Source organism: Petromyzon marinus, chromosome 45 (assembly GCF_048934315.1).
Source record: "Petromyzon marinus isolate PM22_M1 ecotype Great Lakes invasive population chromosome 45, UKy_Petmar_22M1.pri1.0, whole genome shotgun sequence".
Taxonomy (NCBI): Eukaryota; Metazoa; Chordata; class Hyperoartia; order Petromyzontiformes; family Petromyzontidae; genus Petromyzon; species Petromyzon marinus.
Window position 1 is genome coordinate 248,896 of NC_133711.1, and position 24,122 is coordinate 273,017.

Genomic DNA, 24,122 nt, shown 5'->3' on the forward strand with positions numbered 1-24,122 from the left:
TGGATCTTGTGTTTGTTTAGAATTTTGGAAATCTTTTTAGTAAAGCCTGCTATATATGGAAGTGTGATGGTTTTGACCGGAGTATCAAGTGGTTGTTTCTGTATGGAGGGAGAGACAGCTTGGCGGATGGTACGGTCAGAGTAACCATTCCTTTTGAGGGCCAGGTGTACATGTTTTAATTCACTGGTCAGGTGGTGTTGCCACTATTCTTAAGAATGCTAAGAAACCCATTAGTAACATCACCAAAAATGAACGCTCTGAACTCGCGAATTTAAAAAACAGAAGTGATATAGTCATCCTCTCAGCCAATAAAGGCAACGCTACTATTATTATGGATAAAGATTCATACAACAACAAAATCCAGAATCTGCTCAACGATGGAAGTTACTCAAAAATAAAAAATTAGCCTACTAATAGCCTAGCGATAAAAACCAACAAGATCATCACAAGTTTGACCTCCCTAATCGACCCAACTAAACGTCCCTCCCTAAACCTTCTGCTGCAAGACCCCCTAGATTATATGGTCTTCGCAAGATTCATAAAGAAGGCACCCCACTTCGACCCATTATATCCACGATCAACTCCCCTACCTATAGACTAGCCTGTTTTCTGTCAGAGACCTTGCTGCCTTTCACTGGCAAGACCGCCTCAGCAGTACTTAACTCAGCCCAATTGGTCTCTATGGTTAAAGACGTTATACTGTCCCCTGACGATATCCTTGTTAGCTTCGATGTGGTCTCTTTGTTCACCAAGGTCCCAGTACCTGATACCATTGAAATAATTGAAAATTTGGTCCAACATGGACTAGACCCCGACACACCTGTACTGGTTAGGCACTGCCTCAACAATACCTACTTTACTTGGAATGGCTCCTTCTACAAACAAAATGAGGGTACCCCCATGGGATCCCCCTTATCACCAGTGATAGCCAATATTTTCATGGAGAAATTTGAATCGGACGCCATCCAGACTTAGACCCTCAGACCTTCCCTGTGGAAGAGATATGTGGATGACACTTTTGTCATTTGGCCACATGACCTCCCAGCTCTGAACCTTTTCCTACACCACGTCAATTCCAGACATCCCGCCATCAAATTCACCATGGAAGTGGAGAAAGATGGCAAGCTACCATTCTTAGATGTTCTGTTTGAGAGGAGACCTGATGGCTCATTGGGGCATTCTGTCTACAGGAAACCCACCCACACAGATTCCTACTTGAAACCTGATTCCCACCACCACCCAGCCCAAAAGAATTATCTCATCAAAACTTTATACCATAGGGCTCATTGCATTTCGGACCAACACCACCTGACCAGTGAATTAAAACATGTACACCTGGCCCTAAAAAGGAATGGTTACTCTGACCGTACCATCCGCCAAGCTGTCTCTCCCTCTATACAGAAACAACCACTTGATACTCCGGTCAAAACCATCACACTTCCATATATAGCAGGCGTTACTAAAAAGATTTCCAAAATTCTAAACAAACACAAGATCCACGTCCGGTTCAATACAGTACACAAAATTCGTGATCTGATCCCATCCGTGAAGGATGTCATTCCTGATTTACAGTACCCCGGGGTTTACAAATTGAGTTATACCTGCGGTGATTGCTATATCGGTGAGACAAAGCGACATGTCTCTGACCGAATTCGCGAGCACAAATCAGATTTGAAACACGGCAAAACGAATTCTTGTGCCGTGGCTGATCACTGTTACAACGCTGTGGGGGATCACGATATAATTTTCTCCGATACCAAGGTTCTTTGCAAACCCACGGGCTTTTATCAGAGATTTGTTCATGAAGCAATTCAGATCTACAAACACAGACACAATTTCAACCGAGAGGATGGTTTCAAATTAAGCAACCATTGGAAAGATGTTTTAAATCGAACTAAACATTAAACTAATTTCAATGGTACAGTATATTTTTCAAGTAGTGGTACCCCAAACTTTCGCAGCTCTTATAAATTCCCTTTTCACACCATCAATAGGTAAACTCCCCCTCCCCCCTTTCCCCCCCCCCCCCCCCCGCGCCAAACGGCAAGTCCACCGGCACGTACACCACCTCTTTCCTAAAATCCGCCAATCAAATGCTAATTTTTATGCTAATTTTTTTCGTCAGAACACCTTGTTTGCTCGCACACAGTTTAAAGGTCCGCTGTCTGAGCGTGGTTGTGTTTCGCTAAATTCTCCTGTTTGATGAGTACTAGGTGCCTCGGTGAATGTATATGCTCTAACTTTAACATAGCTATTTCTGTGACCAGTTACAAGCTAATCACTCAGCTATTTCAATGCTAAATTCTATGCTAATTTTTTTGTCAAGGGGTACCTCTGCGGATGTGTATACTTTAACTTAGCTATTTCAATGAGCCATTTCAATGCTAAATTATATGCTAATTCCTTTGTCAAGGCGCTTGGTGTTTTTCTTCTCACACAGCTTAAAGGTCGTGATCTCAGCGTGGCTTCTTCCACTCCAGCGCTGTCCTCCAGACAGTCTCGTCCCTTCACCTGATGAAGGCCGCTTGTGTTGTGGTCGAAACGTCGTGATTTTTTGTTATTTTATTTCACCTACGTGACTTTACCCAATAGAACCAAAGAGTACTGTTAATATTGCTTTAGGGCAGGATGAGTGTGCCAGTTTATATATAATCTGTTACCTGCTTCTTTACCTCGCTCAGTGTACTGCCAGCCTTTAATGTAGACTGTATCCTGCTTTTTAAGCTGCTGACCGTATTGCTAGCTTATTATATTATATGTCGACTGTAGCAATGCTTAAATGTTTATTTAAAGCTTTCGTGACTGCAGTAATTCATATTCTTAGCTCTTTCGGTAAATTCACGTTTATTGTTTTATATATATTTTATTATTTTATTGTTTCCCTTCAACGTGACTTTACCGAAAGAGCTAAGAATATGTAGCAATGCTTATGTAATTGAGTCGGTGTACTGGCAGTCTATAATCTAGACTGTAGCCTGCTTCTTTACTTACCTGTTTGTACTGCTGCACTTTAATGTACACTTATTTCAGCTTATTTCTTCAATGCTTTTCTCTTGTTTTGATTGCTCACGTCACACTATTTACTGATATGCAGTACTGTGATGCTGATTACTATGTTATTCTGCTAAATACATTGGACTTTCTTAGCTACAGCCGATTATATTTCGTCTATCATTTTGTTACATTGGTGCGAAAATCAACCATTTGAAATTTGACGTACTACACCTTTTCTTTCCACCCAAGCGGCAGCTTGGGTGTTGAGGTTGCTGTTCTTATGGTGGGTAAGGAACATGGTAAGAGAGACATTGTGCTTCGATACGAAGACAACACCATCAAACGATTTCCTGAGACAAACAGAGCATATGATGCCCTACAATACCCCATTTTACTGTCGCAAGGCCAAGATGGTTACCACGTCCAGATTCCTCAAATTATCTAAGCTACAGGACAAAGACATCCTCACAAAACTGTCTCCTCTAAAGACTTTTATTCCTTCGTTATCATGGACAGAGAAAAAGGAAACTGCATATTATGGTGCACCAACCTCTTTCACCAGTATGTTGTCGATCAGAATGCCAAAATTGAGAGTGAGCGCCTTCTTTACATTCAAATGAATCAAAAACGCCTGCGTGTACACCAGTATGCCCATCTGCCGACGGATATGCAAACGCTCAGAATGTTGGCAGATTCGTTATTTTGCCTTCATCCTGCACAGCTGGACCAATATACATGCATGAGAAGACTCGGGATGCCATGACGTACATCAGCCAAAATGGCAGACCCGATTACTCTCTATCACCTTCACTTGCAATACGAGATGGAAGGAGATCCAGGTTGAGCTTTATCCAAACCGAAAGCCAACAGACAGACATGACATCTTAGCAAGGGTCTTTAAACTCAAAGTTGATGACCTCATTAGGCTTATTGCAACTAACGAAGGCAGCGTCTTTGGAAAGGCAAGCAGTAACTTGCACACCATTGAGTGCCAAAAATGTCATCTTCCTCATGCTCACATTTTGCTATGGCTGAGGGAATATATTCATGCAAGTGACATTGACACATTTATCAGTGCTGAGCTACCTGACCCCCATCAAGACCCTGCCCTTTTTGATGTGATCTGCAAGCAAATGGTCTATGGACCATATGGCCAGTTCAATCCAAATTCGCCATCTATGCAAGACCACAGGTGTACCAAGAAGTATCCACTAAACTTCTTGAAAGACACTCAGTCGAGCCATGATGCCTATCCTCTATTGTCGCAGAAATACTCAGCATGGTGGATTTGAAACAACGCTCAGACCTGTCACTAACTCTGAAATGAAGGTTGACAACCAGTGGATCGTTCCCTACTGCCCTCTTCTGTGCAAGATCTTCGAGGCCCACTTTATTGTGGAATTCTGCAATTCTGTGAAAGCCATCAAATATGTTTGCCAATATATCATCAAAGGCTCTGACATGCCTGTCGTTGCCTTAAAAAAACAGAGGGGTAAAGTGGAAATGAAGTTAAACATTTTGTCCAAGGAAGATACATCAGCAGCAATGAGCCCATTTGGAGAAATCTTGGCTTCCCCATCCATGAGCGTTCCCCCACAGTCATCTATTTGACAGCTCCCCTCGAAAAAGGTAAACGCATCTACTTCAAAGGAAATGCCCAACAACAAGCCCTGGCTCCACTACATACTGCCCTGATGGTGTTCTTTGGTTTGTGCCAAAGTGACCCATTTCTGCCAACCAGCTCTACCACTCAGTTTCCTCCTACTATACGTGGACTTCTAAAAAAAATGGGCCCAAATATTTACAAGACCTCAGAACAGTGCAAGGAGTTGTATGTCACACATACAGGAAAGTTTGCAATCTTCATGAAATTTTTGAGCATGATCAGCATCTTGATTAAGCTATGACAGAAGTGTCTGTTAGTCTCCTTCCCAACTGAGATTGCTCTTATGCATACATCTTCAAGGTTGCAGCCCATCGAACCCCATGGGACTCTGGCAAAAATACAAAGAGGCCATGAGTGAGGGCATCCTCCACAGAGCTCAACGAGAAAATCCAAACCTCGACATCAACTTTTCTTATGTCATTTTCAACCAGGCCCTCATCCTCCTTGAGGACAAACTGCACTCAATTGGTGGAAAAGACCTCACGTCTATGGGACTATCAACAGCCGACAGGGACAACCTGCATGCCCATGCTCAAGAGATCCTACGTCAAATATCCTATGATGGTTTAGAGCTTCTTAAATTTATTGAGGAAAATGAACCAAAGCTGATGGATGCACAAACAGAAGCCTACACGAACATTTTTGGAAGACATTGAGATTAAAAATGGAGGCATTTTTTCCTTGATGCACCTGGCGGTACTGGGAAGACCTTTGTTCTCAACCTGCTCCTCGCAAAGGTTCGCCAGAGGGAGAAAATTGTTCTAGCTGTGGCATCATCGGGGATTGCTGTGTAAGTCGATGTGTGTGTTTGAGTCCATATGTGTGTGCGTGTAGGTCGATCTGTGTGTGGGTCGATGTCTGTGTGTGTGTCTAAGTCGATGTGTGTGTGTCTTTTTCGCCCGGGCAACGCCGGGTTCTTCCCGCTAGTCTAACCTATAAAAGGATTTTTTTGTCTGCCTGTCTGTGTGTGGCCGACACTTGCGAGGGATTTCGCTCACGAACCGTTGGGTTTACCTTTAAAAAACTACCCAGGTAGCACGGAATAAGCCTCGCGATGAGCAAGCGCTATTCCGATTTCACGTCCGTCACCTTTTAAGTGCTTTAATGATCGATTTAGTGCTGATTTTTGTTATTTATTACCTTGCGTATGCCAGCGCGCCAAAGCACGCATATGCGCATGCGCGCCCCTACCGACGCACGCGTTCAGGGGGGAGGGAGGAATTCTCATTCGTGTGGACACAAGGTAACACACAGATTTGCAGCTCCCTTAAAACATTTATTACCTTTGCTGTTTACTCATCAACATTACTGTTATTATTTAATATAAATGATAGAGATTTACCAATGTTTTATGATAGTTAATCTAAGTAACACGATTTATCTCCCCGAATACTAAGTGCTACTTTTAAATTGTTATATACAAAATGGCTATTATTGTGACCACGTCTTTATGCGAGGGAATGACACTTATGCAGACATTTTCTCTTTGAAAATAGCTACATTTCTAAATATCATGGTCCTGTTTCTAGATTTGAAGTTTTCGTGACTGCAAGGATCCATAATCTTTGGTTCTTTCGGTAAAGTCGCGTAGGTGAAAAAAATAAATAAATTAAATAACGACGTTTCGGTTGCAACACAAGCAATCATCATCAGGTGTGACAACCACAGCAAGGGCAGTTAAATGAATCCGAGAGGGGGAGGCAGGGGAAAGGAAGGGGGCCAATGGGGAGAGGAAGGACGAACTTTGCAGGGACGCTGAGAGCAACGAAGCAACATGATTGCTGCCAAGATAGATGATGGCGCCCACAGCAAAATAGCCGTACTGCTAAACGCTGAGGATGCAATTAACTCAGTCAAATAGACTAGTACCCGGTAAATCAGATGGAACAACTATGAACAGTTAAATTTTACTTGGTTAATAACATTTCCTGTCCTGCTGACAAAAACTTCGTTAGTAAATATAAAAGTAATCGTGTGTGTGTGTATGTCACAGTCGCTGTGTGTTGTGTGTGTAGCTACATTTATAAATGTTACTGTTCTCACAAAAAAACTACTTTGAGGGGAATAAAAGCCTTTTTCTGTTCTCTTGAGGCATAAGCAGCCACCTAATATCACTTGCTGCACAGGGCAAACCAAATAAATATAAAATTTTATTTGAAGCTTTCGTGACTGCAGGAATTACTCTTTGGTTCTTTCGGTAAAGTCACGTAAAAAGAAAATAAATTAAATAATAGAATACGACGTTTCGATTGCAACACAAGCAGTCGTCATCAGGTAGAACTAATTTGAGAGAGAAACAAAACATAGACACGGAGTCACACACAGACAGACACACAAGCAGAGAGAGACAACATAGACACACAACATAGACACACAGAGAGAGACACACAACATAGACACACAGAGACCCAATGCCTCTGTCTCTCTTTAAAATTTACCAGGCTCTCATAGGGCCATTCGATCTTCTTTCCCTCAGTCGCTTAGGGGTGGATTCATTGACATGCAAATTTCTCTGCTTCAGCAGACCCACCTCTCTCGCTCTGCCCCCCCTCTCGCTATTTAAGGCTTCGACACAGGCATTGGGTCTCTGTGTGTCTATGTTGTGTGTCTCTCTCTGTGTGTCTATGATGTGTGTCTCTCTCTGTGTGTCTATGTTGTCTCCCTCTGCTTGTGTGTCTGTCTTTGTGAGTCCGTGTCTGTGTTTTGTTTCTCTCTCAAATTTAGTTCTATCTGATGACGGTTGCTTGTGTTGCAATCGAAACGTCGTATTCTATGTATTTATTTTATTTTATTTTCACGTGACTTTACCGAAAGAACCAGAGAGCAAATAAGTATATTGAATGCTATTACGTCTTCATTCTAACATATTTACACTTGCCCCCTCAGTACGGGGATTGAGCAGTGGCGTTATGTCAATTATGCTTTATTGGTGCGCATCTGCTCATAGTTACAGGTAGGATAAGTTGATTTTTTTATTCGTTGACTTTCATTTATATACAGCTTTTGCTCGCGCAAAATGTTTGCACAAAAATGACAGAACACCATCGCCCTCGCTCTTAATTACTTATTACACACGCCTGCATTTCCCCTCTTCCTTGCTTATTTCGCAAAAGTCACGCACATAGAAAACTATTATTTCAAAACTTACTTCGTAAATATTAAAGTAATAATGTATGTGTGTACACGTCCATGTGTGCGTGTGAGTCCATATATGTGTGTGCGTCGTGTGTGTGTAAGTCGATGTATGTGTGTTTGTTAGTCAATGTGTGAGTGAGTCGGTGTATGTGTAGTGGGTTCAAGGAGAGTGGAGACGGCTTGTAGAGGCAACACGTTTATTTATAGTAACCGTAACAGCAATAGTAACGGTCCCTAACACAAAGGGGTAACGGCCCCTTTACCCGCTACCTGGGGAGGTACGGCCTCCGGGCTAGCGTGCCCTATCACTGGGACCACGGGCTCTCTCTCCTCCGGCTAAGGGTGACTTAGGGGAGGCTACACTGACCCGACCCAGCCAAGGTATGGGTCTCGATCACTGGCCCTCTCGGTCCTGGCCCTTACAAGGACGTTGGTCCCCGGGGGTTCCCAGGGTCTCACCATTGGCCCACTCAGTCCCAGCCCTTAGAAGGGCAGCAGGTCGAGGGGTTCCCAGGGTCCTAGGCTAGCTGGTCTTCAGGCTTCGGTCTTTGGACTGGCCCCGGACTCGTCCAGAGGTCTGTCTTTTATACACCTCCCCAGGTGTGTCCGCCCCTGGCCACGCCTCCCTTCCAGAGAGTTCCAGGGGGGGAGTCTCAGGGGATCCTAGAATACTCCGCAGCCCCCCCCTGCTTTGGGGCTGGGGAATCGAGCGACCCTCATGCCGGTCCAAGTTGCTGCCCCTGGTGGGCTACTGCAGGTAAGTACACCTAGCCCATTACAGCGCTACATATGTGTGTGTGAGTCGATGTGTGTGTCAGTCCATGTAAGTGTAGTGTATGTAACTGAGGCGTACACAAACCGTTCTTGGAGGCAACACATTTATTAACAACTTTACTGTACACTGGGTTCTGTTACTAAGTGTGGCTAACTCTGGTTAGGCTGCTCACTATGTGGATGTCTCTTAGCTAGCTGGATCCCCAAAAACAAACCCTTTACGCTCCCCCCTTATCCCTTGGCCCCGGCCTCGCCCCTTACTGTATCAAGGCCACATGTCCTTACCCGTCCAATCGGGCCCACTTCCGGTCACATGCCCTTAGCTCGCCCAATCGAGCACCGCTTTCAGTCACGTGCCCTAAGCTCGTCCAATCAAGCACCGCTTTCGGTCACGTGCCCTTAGTGCTACCCGCTAAAGCATCTGTCTATATAATGTATGTGTGTGAGTCGATGTCTGTGTACGTCGATGTGTGTGTAAGTCCATGTGTGTGTGAGTCTGTGTGTGAGTCAACAACCGCCATTCGCCACTAAGTGACGTCACCGCCACTTAGTGGCGAATGGCGGTTGTTGTTGTGTTGTAAGTCGATATGTCTGTGTGTAAGTCGATGTGTGTGTGGCTCTGTGCGTGTGTGAGTCGATGTGTGTGTGTGAGTCTGTGTGAGTCTGCGTGTCAGTCAATGTGTGTTTGTGAACGTCGATGTGTGCGAGTCCATATGTGTGTTTGTTAGTTGATGTGTGTGTAAGTCAATATGTGTGTGTGTGTAAGTCGATGTGTGTGTTTGAATCCATGTGTGTGTGTGTGTGTTTGAGTCGATGTGTTTGTGCGTGTGGGTCGATGTCTGTATGTGCGTCTTTTTCGCCCGGGCAACGCCGGGTACTTCCCGGTAGTTAAACACATAAACAACAGCAGTATTTTTTTATTTAAAGCTTTCGTGATTGCAGGGATTCATATAACAGCAGAATTGTTAGCTGAAATCACAATTACGTTGTTAATTTAACACGTACCTTATTTCTCTTTGAATCCACGTGTTGGGATGCATGTTAAGTATTTTTTCTCTTGAGCTTTAGCCACGTACTACTGATTACCTAATTTCAGATAGCTCACTAATGGAACTGTGTCCAGATCATCTTTCAGGGTCTGTGAGGTTCTCGTAGAATCCAGTCTGTTTAATCCCAGGATAGATCATAGACAGATCAGCCTGAATGTTTCAAGGTTGATGGGTCCACATTTTGCATGCATGGAAAGGGCCAAAAAGGTTGTGAGCGGTGTATGAAGTGACGAGCCAGGCCTCATTACTCAGTGGTTGAACATTGTTGTATATGTTGGGTATGAATATTTGATGAAAATAATACAAATTAAATTAAATTTGGAAAAATGCGTGATTTCGATTTAAAGCTTTCATGACTGCAGGGATTCATCTTCTGGGTTCTTTCGGTAAAGTCACGTAGAATGGGAATAAAATAATAATAAAAACAATAAAATTATCACGACGTTTTGGCACAACACAAGTAGCCTTCCTCAGGTGAAGAAACAGGACTGTCCGGAAGACAGCACTTGAATGAACACTACCAAGCATGGACAGCATCTTTTAAGCTGTGTGGGAGGAACAGAGCGCCTTGACAAAGGAGTTAACATATAAATTAGCATGTGATTAGCACCACGAAGAGCGACGAGCTATGTTCAGACGGATGAGGGGAGGGGGGAGAGGAGTTTACATATAAATTAGCATGTATCTGGGGGACTAGCATAATGTTGGTGTGAGGGATTAGCAGCAGTTTACTTATCAACAGTAAATTAGCATGTAACTGGGGATTAGCATGATGTTAGTATGAGGGATTAACACCACGGAGAACGACGAGCTTTGTTCAGACGGATGAGTCCATCTATGTTAGGAACGGAGGAGGGGGGGAAGAGGAGGAAGCAGCCACGGTGCGCTGCTCTGTCCTGTGTTGCGTTATAACTATGCTATAAACTGGACTACTATACAATACAATATTATACCTTCCAATCTAAACTACATTGTATAATATCGTATCCATAGACAAATCCCACCCTTGAATTATACAATGCGTTACTATACACTACCCTATACTTTAGACTATACAATATTAGACTTGTAGTATTACACTATGTATTATTCTATTAAACCTACTGTATACCACACTGCTGTATATCCACTATATGTTAAACATTACACTGTTATACTATTTATTATTATACAAATGCTATAAACTATACTATTGACCGTCGTGTGATAGGTACTAACAGGCAGTGCCAGCGAATGGACTGCGGTCTAAAAGTCACCGTAAAATACAATCAATCAAGAACCAAAATGGTTTATAACGTCTTTCCTATGGTTACTAAGCCAGAATCCATCTTCTCGGTTGAAATTGTCTCTGTTTGAATATGTGAATAGCCTCATGAACGAATCTCTCATGGTAGCCGGATGGCTTGCAGAGAACCTCCGTCTTGGAGAAGTCACTGTCATGTTGGCCCACTGAATTATAACAGTGATCTGCCACGGCTGAGGTGTTCGTCCCACCATGTTTCAAGTCTGCTTTATGTTCACGGATGCTGTCCGAGATATGTTGTTTGGCTTCTCCAATGTAGCTGCCACCACAGAGGCAACTTAGTTTGTAGACGCCCGGGTACTGTATGTCTGGAACCACATCTTTTACAGACGGAAGCAGATCACGCCTGGTATGCAGGAGGTCGTGGGTTTGATCCCGACCCGAGCACCGGTATATTTGGATTTTGCATGTTTTCCCTGTGGTCGCATGGATTTTTTCCCACGTTTTCCAGTTTTTCCCCTCCACATTTAGAAACGTGCATTTAGAGTAGTTAGCTGCTATACATTTTGACACGATAAGCCACTTCGTTGAGCTATCATTTATGAAAAAGAGCTATGTAGGTTAGTGAGCCTTACCTGGTAATATAAAAAATAGTTTAGTTTAATTAGCACTGTGTTGATCTCTCTTGTGAATGCCGTTTTGATGGGCGGGTGGCGGTGGGCGGCGGCGCGTGTGCTCAACAGGGCCGTGGCACAGACAGACGGGAGGTGGAAGCCGGCGCTGTCGGAGGAGAACCCCCTGAGGGCCGTCGACTTCCACGTGCCCTTCCCAGGGGAGGAGGCTGTGACCGAGGGTAAATGCACCACCGCTGCATGCTAAGCTGACCCAAAGGGAAGGTCTTCGCCCGCGACCTTATTTCATCCCAAGATGACCTAGGAGTAGTGGCCCCTTGGAGAGATCCATAATCGGAATCTTGTTTATGATTATATATTTAGACTAGGATAGGAATCTGATGAGCTATAAAGCTCTTTTTCACAGGTGTCCAGTCCGGGCGGGTCAGCAAGTTAGAACCGCAAACAATACAAAAAAACAATAGAAGTGCAAAGTAGAGAAAAGGTAAAGCTAGTCACGGTAAATAAATACTTAAAAATAAAGTTTATAAGTATAAATTGTCTGTAAATTCCTTCCGATTTGTCAACAACAAATGCAACCTTGGGGCAAGACAGCAAAAGATCAACAACAACAACAGTTCCAGACCACTCCAAGACAACACACAGTCCCTCAATTAAATTGCACATTAAAATGTAACTATCAATACAATGTGAAGACCTCATTTCAGGCTGCACAACACCAGTAAATATTCTGAATGCCTCCCCAGGTTCACTTTGTCTAATATGATCGCTTCAACACCCCCACATGTGCCGTGCCAGCCTTAATATATGCTCGCTTAACAGCATTCGCTCCTTGATTCTGTCCAGTTTTCTCCCATAGCAAAAAACATAAAGGGTAACTGGCATTAGCCAAACATCCCAATGCTGAAATATTACCTGCACATTACTCAATTGGAATCGCACACGGCAGCAACATTGCCCCGACCTGAGAGTCTTGAGAGTTGGTGAGGCTTTCCTGGGTTAACAAGTGTAAGTATATAAAAAAACTTGCCTTTAGAGTCCAGAACTTGGGCTTCTCCGGACCTCAAGAAGCACCCTGCGTAATCAACAGTAATGCCATTGAAGCAGTGGAGGAATTTATCTAACTGGGATCTATACAGACCACTGACGAACGATGTAGACCTGATGTCATGCCCTGAATCGGCCAGTCCTCAGGAATGATTAATGGTCTGAACCGCATTTGGTCCCAGAGTCTACCAGTGTTGTTGTATAGTGCGGAGGCCTGGCCATTGCTTCAGGCTGTTTTGGATCGGCTGCAGTCCTTCCACATGCAATGCCAATGACCCCTTCTTGGTATCCGATGGTTCGGCGATCGTCAGAAATTTCACCATTGCATCTGAAACCGGTCTCTTAGCGATCGAGAGCTTGTTTGAGGGCGATGGCTGTCACTTTGTCGACACGTCACCCCGTCTTGATGCGCAGACTCCAGCAAATTGCACTCACTTTGGTTTGGCGGTCGACGTTCAAAGCGGACTGCGACCCTCAAAGGAATGGCTCTGCTCCTGTGGTCACCCCCGTGATCCGTGGATCAAACAAATCACTCGACAACGGTATGACAGCAAGAGCAGTTCATCCGAATGCTGTCGCAAGAGGTCACACGTTTGGCACAATGGATCTTTGTTGACTATGCGTGATATATGAATGAGTGTCCATAATGCGTCGCGGTTCTGTGTGGGTGCAGTGTACGACCTTCCAGAGCGGCCCAATGACGCCGCCTCCTTCTACAGCCACATGAGCCGTGTATTGCTGTCTCTCGTGGGGCGCGCGGTCCAGCCCAGCTCGCCGGGAGCGGCTGCAGACACCGACACGGTTGACACGGGTTACGCCGACAGCCTGGAGGACACGGCACAAGCAGAGGTGCCTGGAGATCTCGCGGACAATCGCCCGGTCACTCGCTCGGTCACTCCGCTCGGTTACTCTGTTCAGTCACTCCTCTCGGTCACTTACTCAGTCACTCACTCGGTCACTCGCTCGGTCACTCGCTCAGTCAATCCGCTCGGTCACTCCGCTCGGTCACTCCGCTCGGTCACGTCGGTAGGTCACTCCTCTCGGTCGCTTACTCAGTCACTCCCTCAGCCACTCACTCAGTCAATCAGCTCGGTTACTCTGCTCGGTCACTCCGCTCAGTCACTCCACTCGGTCACTCCACTCGGTCATGTCGGTAGGTCACTCCGTTCGGTCACTTACTCAGTCACTCACTCAGCCACTCACTCGGTCACTCCGCTCGGTCGCTTACTCAGTCACTCACTCAGCCAGCCACTCGGTCACTCCGGTTGGTCACTCACTCAGTTAATCCGCTCGGTTACTCCGCTCGGTCACTCCACTCGGTCACTCCACTCAGTCACTCGCTCGATCAAACCGGTCGGTCACTCACTCGGTCACTCTGCTCGGTCACTTCCTCAGTCACTCGCTCGGTCAATCCGGTCGGACACTCACTCAGTCACTCTGCTCGGTCACTTCGCTGTGTCGCTTACTCAGTCCCTCGCTCGGTCACTCACTCAGTCAATCCACTCGGTCACTCCACTCGGTCACTTACTCAGTCACTCGCTCGGTCATTCCGGTCGGTTACTCCGCTCGGTCGCTTACTCAGTCACTCGCTCGGTCACTCGCTCGGTCACTCGCTGGGTCACTCACTCGGTCACTCGCTCGGTCAATCCGGTCGGTTACTCCGCTCGGTCGCTTACTCAGTCACTCACTCGGTCACTCGCTCGGTCACTCGCTGGGTCACTTACTCAGTCACTCGCTCGGTCAATCCGGTCGGTTACTCCGCTCGGTCGCTTACTCAGTCACTCGCTGGGTCACTCGCTGGGTCACTCGCTCGATCACTCGCTCGGTCACTCGCTCGGTCACTCACTCGGTCACTCTCTTGTTCACTTTGCTCAGTCGCTCCGCTCGGTTACTCGCTCGGTCACTCCACCTGGTCACTCCACTCAGTCACTACGCTCAGGCATTCGATCGTAAAGCTTGCTTACTCGCGACTTGCCCAGGTGATCAACATATTCACTTGGTCAGCTTTTCCCTCAACTAATCATTCACTCATTCTCCCATGCACACTTATTCCCTCACTTCCTTTTGCGCTAATTTAATAATTCACTCACTCATTCTCTTGCACGCACGCTTGCGTTCTCACACATCGGCCTGCCGGACAATGTTGTGCCTGTAGGATAGACAGCAGCAAGTGACAAACTCAACACAGTTGTCAATAACACTGGGTCCTTAAAAGGAAGAGTGTATAGTAGGTGATGTTTCGGGTCAAGCGCCCTTCATCGTCTCAGTGAGAGGGTGGACTGATAATATAATTGATGCTGAATGAACTCTGTGCACCTGCAGACTCACCTGAGGGATGACAGTGGCCAGCGGCGCACCACCAGCAGGTACGCGTTGGATTGCACGTTTCCCCAATGTTAATTTTCGAGGGAAAACTGGGTTGGTTCAGGTTGCTCATCGGGGTGCTTAAGATGGCTGCGTAATAGCCCTAAATCAGCACGGCTGCACAGTTGAGATCCTAGGTTCAAATCTTGGTTTTGGTCACCCAAGATTAAACCAGGTTCCCCGCTGTTTTCGATCTCTCCATGCCTAAGAACCAAGTTTAATGTTGAGAGGTGGGAGGGTTGCAGTACGGGGCGGTACAGACCTGGATTAAAACCCAGGTTCTCAGCTGAGACAGCTGGGTGTCTCTGACACGGTATCAGCTTCCTGAGCCACCTTGTCACCCCCAATTCGTCTCTTGGCCAGAGCAGAATTTGATATCGTTGGGTGCTGGCAAATATTTAGGGATACCAGTTTCTGTATGTCGATAATTAAGTGGTTATATAATAATATATTGACTAATTATTATTATTATTCGTTGGGTCTTTCGGTAAGATCACGTTGATAGGTTCAAAGAAAATAACAAAAAACTACGACGTTTCGATCGCAACACAAGCGGGCGTCATCAGGAAAAGGGGGGTTAGCTTCTAAAGACGACTGCTTATAAAGGTTTGAAATGGGCGTAGCCCAAATGTCAGCAGCCAATGTTAATGTAAGTGGTGGGCAGCGACCGCGGCAGTGGTGGGCTTTCCACCAATCAAAGGGCTGCCAGGTAAAAATTAGCATGTTAATGTAAGATCGCCGAGCATCCTCCACGGCGAGCGCGCCGAGGTGGCTATGTTAATGTGAGAGATTAGCATGTTCATGTATTTTTTTGTTATTTTCTTTGAACCTATCTATGTGACCTTACCGAAAGATCCAAAGAATATTAATTCCTGCAGTCACGAAAGCTTTAAATCAAGATGTATTTAGTAAATAAAATACATTATTTGATGCGTAAATAACGACACATTCATCACTTACACTGACGTAAAGGAAAATTAAAAAATTTAATTGGCTGCTTTAGGCAAGGACCCTTCTTCATCTATGTGATGTGAACAAGGGTCACTGCCTGAAACGTTGTCTATAAGATTTTCTATTTTAAGGAGGTGTTATCGATGGATGTGAGTTTTTTTGTTACTGAGTAGATTGCATAATGAACTACTCTTTGCACTTGGTACAACTCTGTTTTTCTACCTCATGCAGTACCAACAAGTAAAACATTTGGTCTGGGTCCATGGAGCACGACCGTAGAACAGAGTTTAACTTTAAGCCCGCCGGTGACTGGAATGTACAGGGAAGGCGAGGCCCAGCAGCGCCAGCGGGCGATAAGGCAGCATGGCAGCACCTCGCTGGATGTGCTGCCCGTGCGGGGACCCCAGAGCGAGGGGGCGGCCACGGGCGTGGAGGCGAGCGCGTGGAGCGCCGAGCCCACACTGCTGCTCCTGCCGGCGCCCACCATCGGTACGAATGGACACGGTGCCGCCTCGCTCATTCGCTACATACATCAGCTTGCGCTGACGGCTCTCTCACTCACACAGCAGCTCGCGCTGGCGGAATCGACAACGCTGGTTGTCGTGATGCCTTGAGCTTGACTCGTAGGAATCTTGCCAAGAGGTGCAGTCGTGGTGATGATGTATGCAATTCTGAGAGAGAGGTTGATTGTCGACGTTTCGGCCTCTGAATCGGTGGCAGTAATTTGCATGCTAAGCGATCATTGATGGATTGAGGAGAGCACACCTAACGGGTGGTCTTTGTCTGCGGAAGGTCACTCCGCAGGACGCGTGACGCTGAGGAACCACACATCACGAGCTCTGCCGTTTGAACTGTCCTGGCCTGCGCACTGCCTGACCGTCACTCCCCATCAGGGTGTGCTCGACCCACAGTGAGTGATGGCCAGACCTGTTCGTGGCCGTGTGTATGCGAGAGTGAGAGTGTGAGTACTTGGGACAGAGATCCTTCCAGAGTCATGAAAACAGTTCCATCAATTCGATAGTGAAAATAAATTTTTTGTGCTCATGATACATACATGTGATACGTACGTTAAGTTTATATTAATTTGTTACACGGTTGATCCCGTTTAGCCAGTTGCCCGGCTATATTACAAGGGAGATCCGTGGTGCACAAGCTTTGCAAATCATATGCAATGTTACCTTTATACGAGACGTGCCAAACTAGAGGTGATAAAATCGGTTCTATAATCATGACTTGTGGCAGTTCATCGAATAAGCTGAATCGGTACAAGTCTCCTAGCCACTGGCCAACTGCAACATCAATACAATTGGTGAAGCTTGGAGAGCTGAATGTAGTTCAAAATAACTCACAAACACCTTGTCATCATCAGTGGCAGGTGTGATGATGACCGTTTGTGTTATGGTCGAAACGTCGTGATAATTTTTATTGTTTTATATATATATTTTATTATTTTATTGTTTCCCTTCAACGTGACTTTACCGAAAGAGCTAAGAATATTAATTACTGCAGTCACGAAAGCTTTAAATAAAAAGATACATTTGATTGCAGGCCATTCTAAATAGCAGTGGCAGCTAGGGGTGTACAACAACTCTAGAGCCGTTTTGAGTGAAGATCTCACAGGTAGTGATCCAAGTTGCAGTCTATTGGCGATAGCATTCCAGACCCTGGGGACATTAATAGAAAAGACCCTTCCTCCAGTATTTGTATGGCAATAAGGAATGTGAAGCTGATAAATGAGCGAAGACCTTAGGTCACATTTGTTCTTCGAAACAGTGAGGAGATCCAGCAGGTAGTCTGCTGATTTTTGTAAGTACCTCGTGAATAAATAAGATCTGATGCACAAGCCGTCGATCATTAAGAGAAGTTAAGTTTGACCCAATGTAGAGATCACAGTGGTGGGTCCTATATGGGCAGTTCAATTATCGCTTTATTTTGGTGATTTTGAAAAGTTTTTGGTTTAGCCATGTTTGTTTGTTGTAGTACAGAGTTAGCCTGATAACTTTAATCTAAATTATCTTATGGTTGTTATTGTTTGACTTGCATCCCATTGGGATTTTTGCACACAGCGTTGATATACAGTTTTTTTCTGGAAGACTTTGCTGTTTTTTCCTGTATTTTTCTGTTGCGTGTAGTCACTTTAAGATGTTTCTTGTTCATGTTTTTGTTTGTTGCAGTTGCACCCAAGTCAAGAGCCGCATGGCTCACAGGGTTATACCTAATAACTGAAAACTGAAGCTCATGGTCCACCCTGAACTGCATCCACTGCACAAACCATGGCAAATTCGGATACCTGATGCACAAATGGAAGATTAAAAATATCTCCAGTAGTGTTCGACTGTGGTCATCCAGAACAGACAGTGTAATGTATAACGATGCAATTTCCAATCCACAAATACGAAAGAGACATCACAGCGATACACTCCGCTACTCCTGACGCTGTTGTCTCGCTTGACCACCTGAATGTGAAATTGTAGTTGTTGCTCTGCATCTACATCAACAATAGGAAAGAAGAAGTGCAGTTGGTGTCTAAACATGGCCTTTGCTTCCCTTAGGTTAACTCGGCCTAAAGTTAGTTCCTGTTGCAGTGTGGTCATGAACATTAGTACGAGATAACAAGGGCAACTGTTTTGATTTAAAGCTTTCGTGACTGCAGTAATTCATATTCTTAGTTTTTTCGGTAAAGTCACGTTGAAGAGAAACAACAAAATAACAAAATATATATAAAACAATGAAAAATTCTCACGACGTTTCGACCATAACTCAAACGGTCATCATCAGGTGTGTCGGTTTGCATAAATTTATTTTGAAAACGTCATATTTATTTATATATATAAAAATAACGTTTGCGTCACGCGCAACGATTGGCTGTTTGCCAGGACTAGTCCATCTATTTTTTGAAAAGAGGAGGGGGGAGACGAAATTTGTTTTTATGTATGCTGTCTGAAAGGCACTGTAAGCGTGAACAATCAATCAAGAACTGAAATGATTTATCAAATCTTTCCAATGATTGCTAAGATAGAATCCATCTTCTCGGTTGAAATTGTCTCTGTGTTTGTATATGTGGATAGCCTCATGAACGAATCTCTCATGGAAGCCAGATGGCTTACAAAGAACCTCCATCTTGGAAAGTCAATGGCATGTGAGCCTACTGAATTAGAACAATGATCTGCTACGGCCGAGGTGTTGGTCCTACCGTGTTTAAGGTCTGCTTTATGTTCACGAATGCGGTCCGAGATATGGCGTTTGGTTTCTCCAATGTAACTACTACCACAGAGGCAACTTAGTTTGTAGACACCAGGGTATTGTATGTCCGGAATCACATCTTTTACAGACGGAACCAGATCACGGATTTTATGCAATGTGTTGAAACGGACCTGGATCTTGTGTTTATTCAAGATTTTGGAGATCTTTTTTGTGATCCCAGCAATGTAGGGTAAAGTGATGGTTTTGAAAGGCTCCTCAAGAGGGTTCTTCTTCATGGTTTGAGTGATAGCTTTGCGGATTGTATAGTCGGAGTAACCATTAGCCCTAAGAGCCTGGTGTACGTGCTTGAGTTCACTGCTTATGTGTTCCTGGTCGGATATGCATTGGGCTCTATGATACAGAGTCTTGATGAGAGAATTCTTCTGTGATGGATGGTGGTGGGAATCCGGTTTCAGATAAGCATCCGTATGGGTAGCTTTCCTGTAGACAGAGTGGCTCATTGAACCATCAGGTCTCTTTTTAATTAGGACATCCAAAAAAGGTATCTTGCCATCTATTTCGACTTCCATGGTAAATCTGATGGCTGGGTGTATGGAATTGATGTGGTCGAAGAATTGGTCTAGAGCAGGCCGGCCATGTGGCCAGATGACAAAAGTGTCATCCACGTACCTCTTCCACAAGGTTGGGCGTAGAGTGGCAGTCTGGATGGCGTCAGTCTCAAATTTCTCCATGAAAATGTTAGCTATAACTGGAGAAAGGGGGGAGCCCATTGGGGTGCCCTCAGTTTGTTTGTAGAAAGTTCCATTCCAAGTGAAGTATGTATTGGTTAAACAGTGTCTCACCAGGGGGGGTACCTCAGCGTTTAGTCCTTGATGAACCAAGTCTTCAATGATTGCAATGGTGTCAGGTACAGGAACCTTGGTGAACAAGGAAACTACATCAAAACTGACAAGCAGGTCGTCTGGGGACAGGGAAATACCCTTGATTGTTGATACCAGGTGAGTAGAATTTTGTACCACAGAGGTGGTCTTTCCAGTGAAAGGACGCAGGATTTCAGACAAAAAACGAGCTAGTTTGTAGGTGGGGGAGCTGATAGTAGAGACTATGGGACGAAGAGGTGTATCAACTTTATGTATTTTTGGTAAGCCGTATAATCTTGGTGGCCTGGCAGCAGAAGGTTTCAACGAAAACCGTTTAGATTGATCAATTAATGCGGTTGAATCAGAAATTATTTTGTTGGTTTGTGTGACGAGGCTGTTGGTGGGATCTCTTTTTATTTTTGTATAACTACCATCGTCGAGTAATTCTTTAATTTTGTTGTTGTATTCTATTTTATCCATAATAACAGTGGCATTGCCTTTGTCAGCTGAGAGAACTACAATATCATTCCTCTTTTTTAATTTATATAATTCAAAACGCTCATCTTTGCTGAGGTTGCTAGCTGGCATCTTAGCGTTTTTGAGGGTTGCAGCGATTTCAGATCTTGCTACGTCTGCAGCGATGTGACCCAGGCCCCTGAGAGCAACGTCTACTTGGGCAATTATATCATTAACTGGTATGTGTTTAGGTGTGACTGCAAAGTTTAGACCTTTAGCTAAAACGGATTCCTGTACCTGACACCATTGCAATCATTGAAGACTTGGTTCATCAAGGACTAAACGCTGAGGTACCCCCCCTGGTGAGACACTGTTTAACCAATACATACTTCACTTGGAATGGAACTTTCTACAAACAAACTGAGGGCACCCCAATGGGCTCCCCCCTTTCTCCAGTTATAGCTAACATTTTCATGGAGAAATTTGAGACTGACGCCATCCAGACTGCCACTCTACGCCCAACCTTGTGGAAGAGGTACGTGGATGACACTTTTGTCATCTGGCCACATGGCCGGCCTGCTCTAGACCAATTCTTCGACCACATCAATTCCATACACCCAGCCATCAGATTTACCATGGAAGTCGAAATAGATGGCAAGATACCTTTTTTGGATGTCCTAATTAAAAAGAGACCTGATGGTTCAATGAGCCACTCTGTCTACAGGAAAGCTACCCATACGGATGCTTATCTGAAACCGGATTCCCACCACCATCCATCACAGAAGAATTCTCTCATCAAGACTCTGTATCATAGAGCCCAATGCATATCCGACCAGGAACACATAAGCAGTGAACTCAAGCACGTACACCAGGCTCTTAGGGCTAATGGTTACTCCGACTATACAATCCGCAAAGCTATCACTCAAACCATGAAGAAGAACCCTCTTGAGGAGCCTTTCAAAACCATCACTTTACCCTACATTGCTGGGATCACAAAAAAGATCTCCAAAATCTTGAATAAACACAAGATCCAGGTCCGTTTCAACACATTGCATAAAATCCGTGATCTGGTTCCGTCTGTAAAAGATGTGATTCCGGACATACAATACCCTGGTGTCTACAAACTAAGTTGCCTCTGTGGTAGTAGTTACATTGGAGAAACCAAACGCCATATCTCGGACCGCATTCGTGAACATAAAGCAGACCTTAAACACGGTAGGACCAACACCTCGGCCGTAGCAGATCATTGTTCTAATTCAGTAGGCTCACATGCCATTGACTTTTCCAAGATGGAGGTTCTTTGTAAGCCATCTGGCTTCCATGAGAGATTCGTTCATGAGGCTATCCACATATACAAACACAGAGACAATTTCAACCGAGAAGATGGATTCTATCTTAGCAATCATTGGAAAGATTTGATAAATCATTTCAGTTCTTGATTGATTGTTCACGCTTACAGTGCCTTTCAGACAGCATACATAAAAACAAATTTCGTCTCCCCCCTCCTCTTTTCAAAAAATAGATGGACTAGTCCTGGCAAACAGCCAATCGTTGCGCGTGACGCAAACGTTATTTTTATATATATAAATAAATATGACGTTTTCAAAATAAATTTATGCAAACCGACACACCTGATGATGACCGTTTGAGTTATGGTCGAAACGTCGTGAGAATTTTTCATTGTTTTATATATATTTTGTTATTTTGTTGTTTCTCTTCAACGTGACTTTACCGAAAAAACTAAGAATATGAATAAGGGCAACTGTGTTGATGTGATGTTGGTCACATGATGTGCTTGTGTACTACGCAGGTCTTTTTGGTGCTTGCCTCGACATGTGTAATATTGGATGGGGGTAACGTCTGTGGTGTGGTGTTGTGTCCTCTTAGGGTAGTGGTGGCCAAGTGGTTCACGTACTGCACTATAACCTACATGGACCAGGCTTTGATCCCAGTCATGCAAATCAATAGCAGGTGCTATCAGAAGCTGTGCTGAGCATCCTGTAGGTCAAGCTAACCTAAAACGATTACCCAGGTACAGGGTGTAAATGTCAGCATTTGAGTGTCACATTCAGCCGGCCAAAGTGGCTGAGCAAGATGCCCTTCCAGTGACTGCAGTGACAGAGCGTGCTAACATTAGAAATCCACTGTTGTCTGGTCGAAAATGGTCCCGCTCTCGTAACTGATTCGCATAGATGTCAGCAGTTATCAGTGTCAGATACATTTCAATTGTGAGCTGTTGCTGTTGGTAGACCTAATGGGGCCAGGTTTATTTTAAAACTCTCTTATGTGCGTGTGAGCAGGGGGGCGCTGCTCATCCTGGTGAGCCCCACGCCATCTCCGTCCGCAAAAACGAAGCTGCCCTGGACAGGCCGACTTTACGTGCACTGTGACAACCAGCAGCAGGTAGGGGGCTGTGCAAGGAGCACACCTGAACTTAGCCTGCACGCAAATGTGTGTGTGTATATGTGTGAACAGGTTCACAGGTTTTACTGAGCATTTCTGTGGCGTTTTGGGGGAGGGGAAACCCCCTCAGCTCAAATATTATGATAGGGCAAGGTGGGGTTCACCTTACTGGTGCTGCTGTGCCCCAAATATTGGTGAAAGTCGCCACTCCTTCTGAGCGATTGGCTGATAATTCCTCTGTTGAGCAAGTGTGTAGGGTGGTCCTGAACTTGAAACCAGGTAAAGCTCCGGTGAGAGATGACCTCTCAACCAAACTGGTGAGGGGGAGGGTGGGGTTTGTGTGCAGACTATCCAATTTGACATCATTACAACTGTCTTGGTGCACAGGACGGGTTCCACAAGATTGGATGGATGCCCTGGTGGGCCCCATTTTTAAAAAGGGTGACCACACTGATTGCAACAACTACAAGAGTATCTCCCTCCTCGGTGTCCTGGGAGAGGTCCTTGCAAGAATAATTTAACATCGTTTTGCTAGATATGCTGAGGAGAAGCTTGCGGAGCCCGAATGTGGATTTAGACCAGAGCGGTTCTGCACTGACACCAATTTCTCTGTCTGTATGCTACAGCAGAGGTGTAGAGCATTTCAACAGAACCTACATCTTTGCTTTATTGACCTGGTCAAAGCTAGAGCTTTGGGTTATTCCCCATGCTTTTGGAGTCCCAGACCGTCTGCTTACAATCATTAAGGACCTTCATGATGATGGGCAGGCCCGGGTAAAATTGCGAGGCTGAGTGTCAGAACCATTTTCTGTTCACCTTTTGGTACGACAGGGATTTCCTCTGCCCCAACACTTTAAAATCGTCTTTGACCATGTAGTTCAAGACTCTCTTTCCAAGGATGTACCGGTGGAATTCCCATCTAATATAGATACAATGGGAGATTGATTGATACTCGGGTACAGTGAAGAGATGGCTACCTGGCTTGTCGCTCCATACAAAGCTCCGGGTCTTCTCGGTCACAGTTATGCCGTCCCTTCTCTTTGCTTGCAAAACGTGGGGCCCTAGAAAGAAACATCTGTGCCAGTTAGCAACGTCCGCGCGGCTAAAACACAGTTTGCACAATGGGGAGCACAGGTTGTGCATCTGCCAGTCATCTCAGTCAGCCAACCCATGGCATCAGGGTCTGTGCCTTGACCTGTCAGTGAGCCTTCGACATTCGACATGGCCTCAAAGTGCACCTGGCCTGACACAGGCGCCGTGGTGATGTCACCGTCACTTCGTGGGGAATGGCGGTTGTTGTTGCGCACACACAGATAGACACCAGTTAGTGCAGCGGTTAGCATG

At 45.1% G+C, this 24,122-nt stretch overlaps 1 protein-coding gene across 5 annotated transcripts in view; it reads left to right on the forward strand.

Annotated features, from left to right (window-relative positions):
* Positions 1 to 24,122, forward strand: part of CEP192 (centrosomal protein 192) — a 126,049-nt gene that overhangs the window by 81,304 nt on the left and 20,623 nt on the right. For all 5 annotated transcript variants that reach the window (XM_076074020.1, XM_032971203.2, XM_032971205.2 and 2 more), the window contains 6 exons: positions 11,605 to 11,714; positions 13,214 to 13,389; positions 14,863 to 14,906; positions 16,178 to 16,344; positions 16,648 to 16,765; positions 22,676 to 22,778. In XM_076074020.1, coding sequence (XP_075930135.1) covers positions 11,605 to 11,714; positions 13,214 to 13,389; positions 14,863 to 14,906; positions 16,178 to 16,344; positions 16,648 to 16,765; positions 22,676 to 22,778 — 718 coding nt within the window. The remainder of the gene's footprint in view (positions 1 to 11,604; positions 11,715 to 13,213; positions 13,390 to 14,862; positions 14,907 to 16,177; positions 16,345 to 16,647; positions 16,766 to 22,675; positions 22,779 to 24,122) is intronic.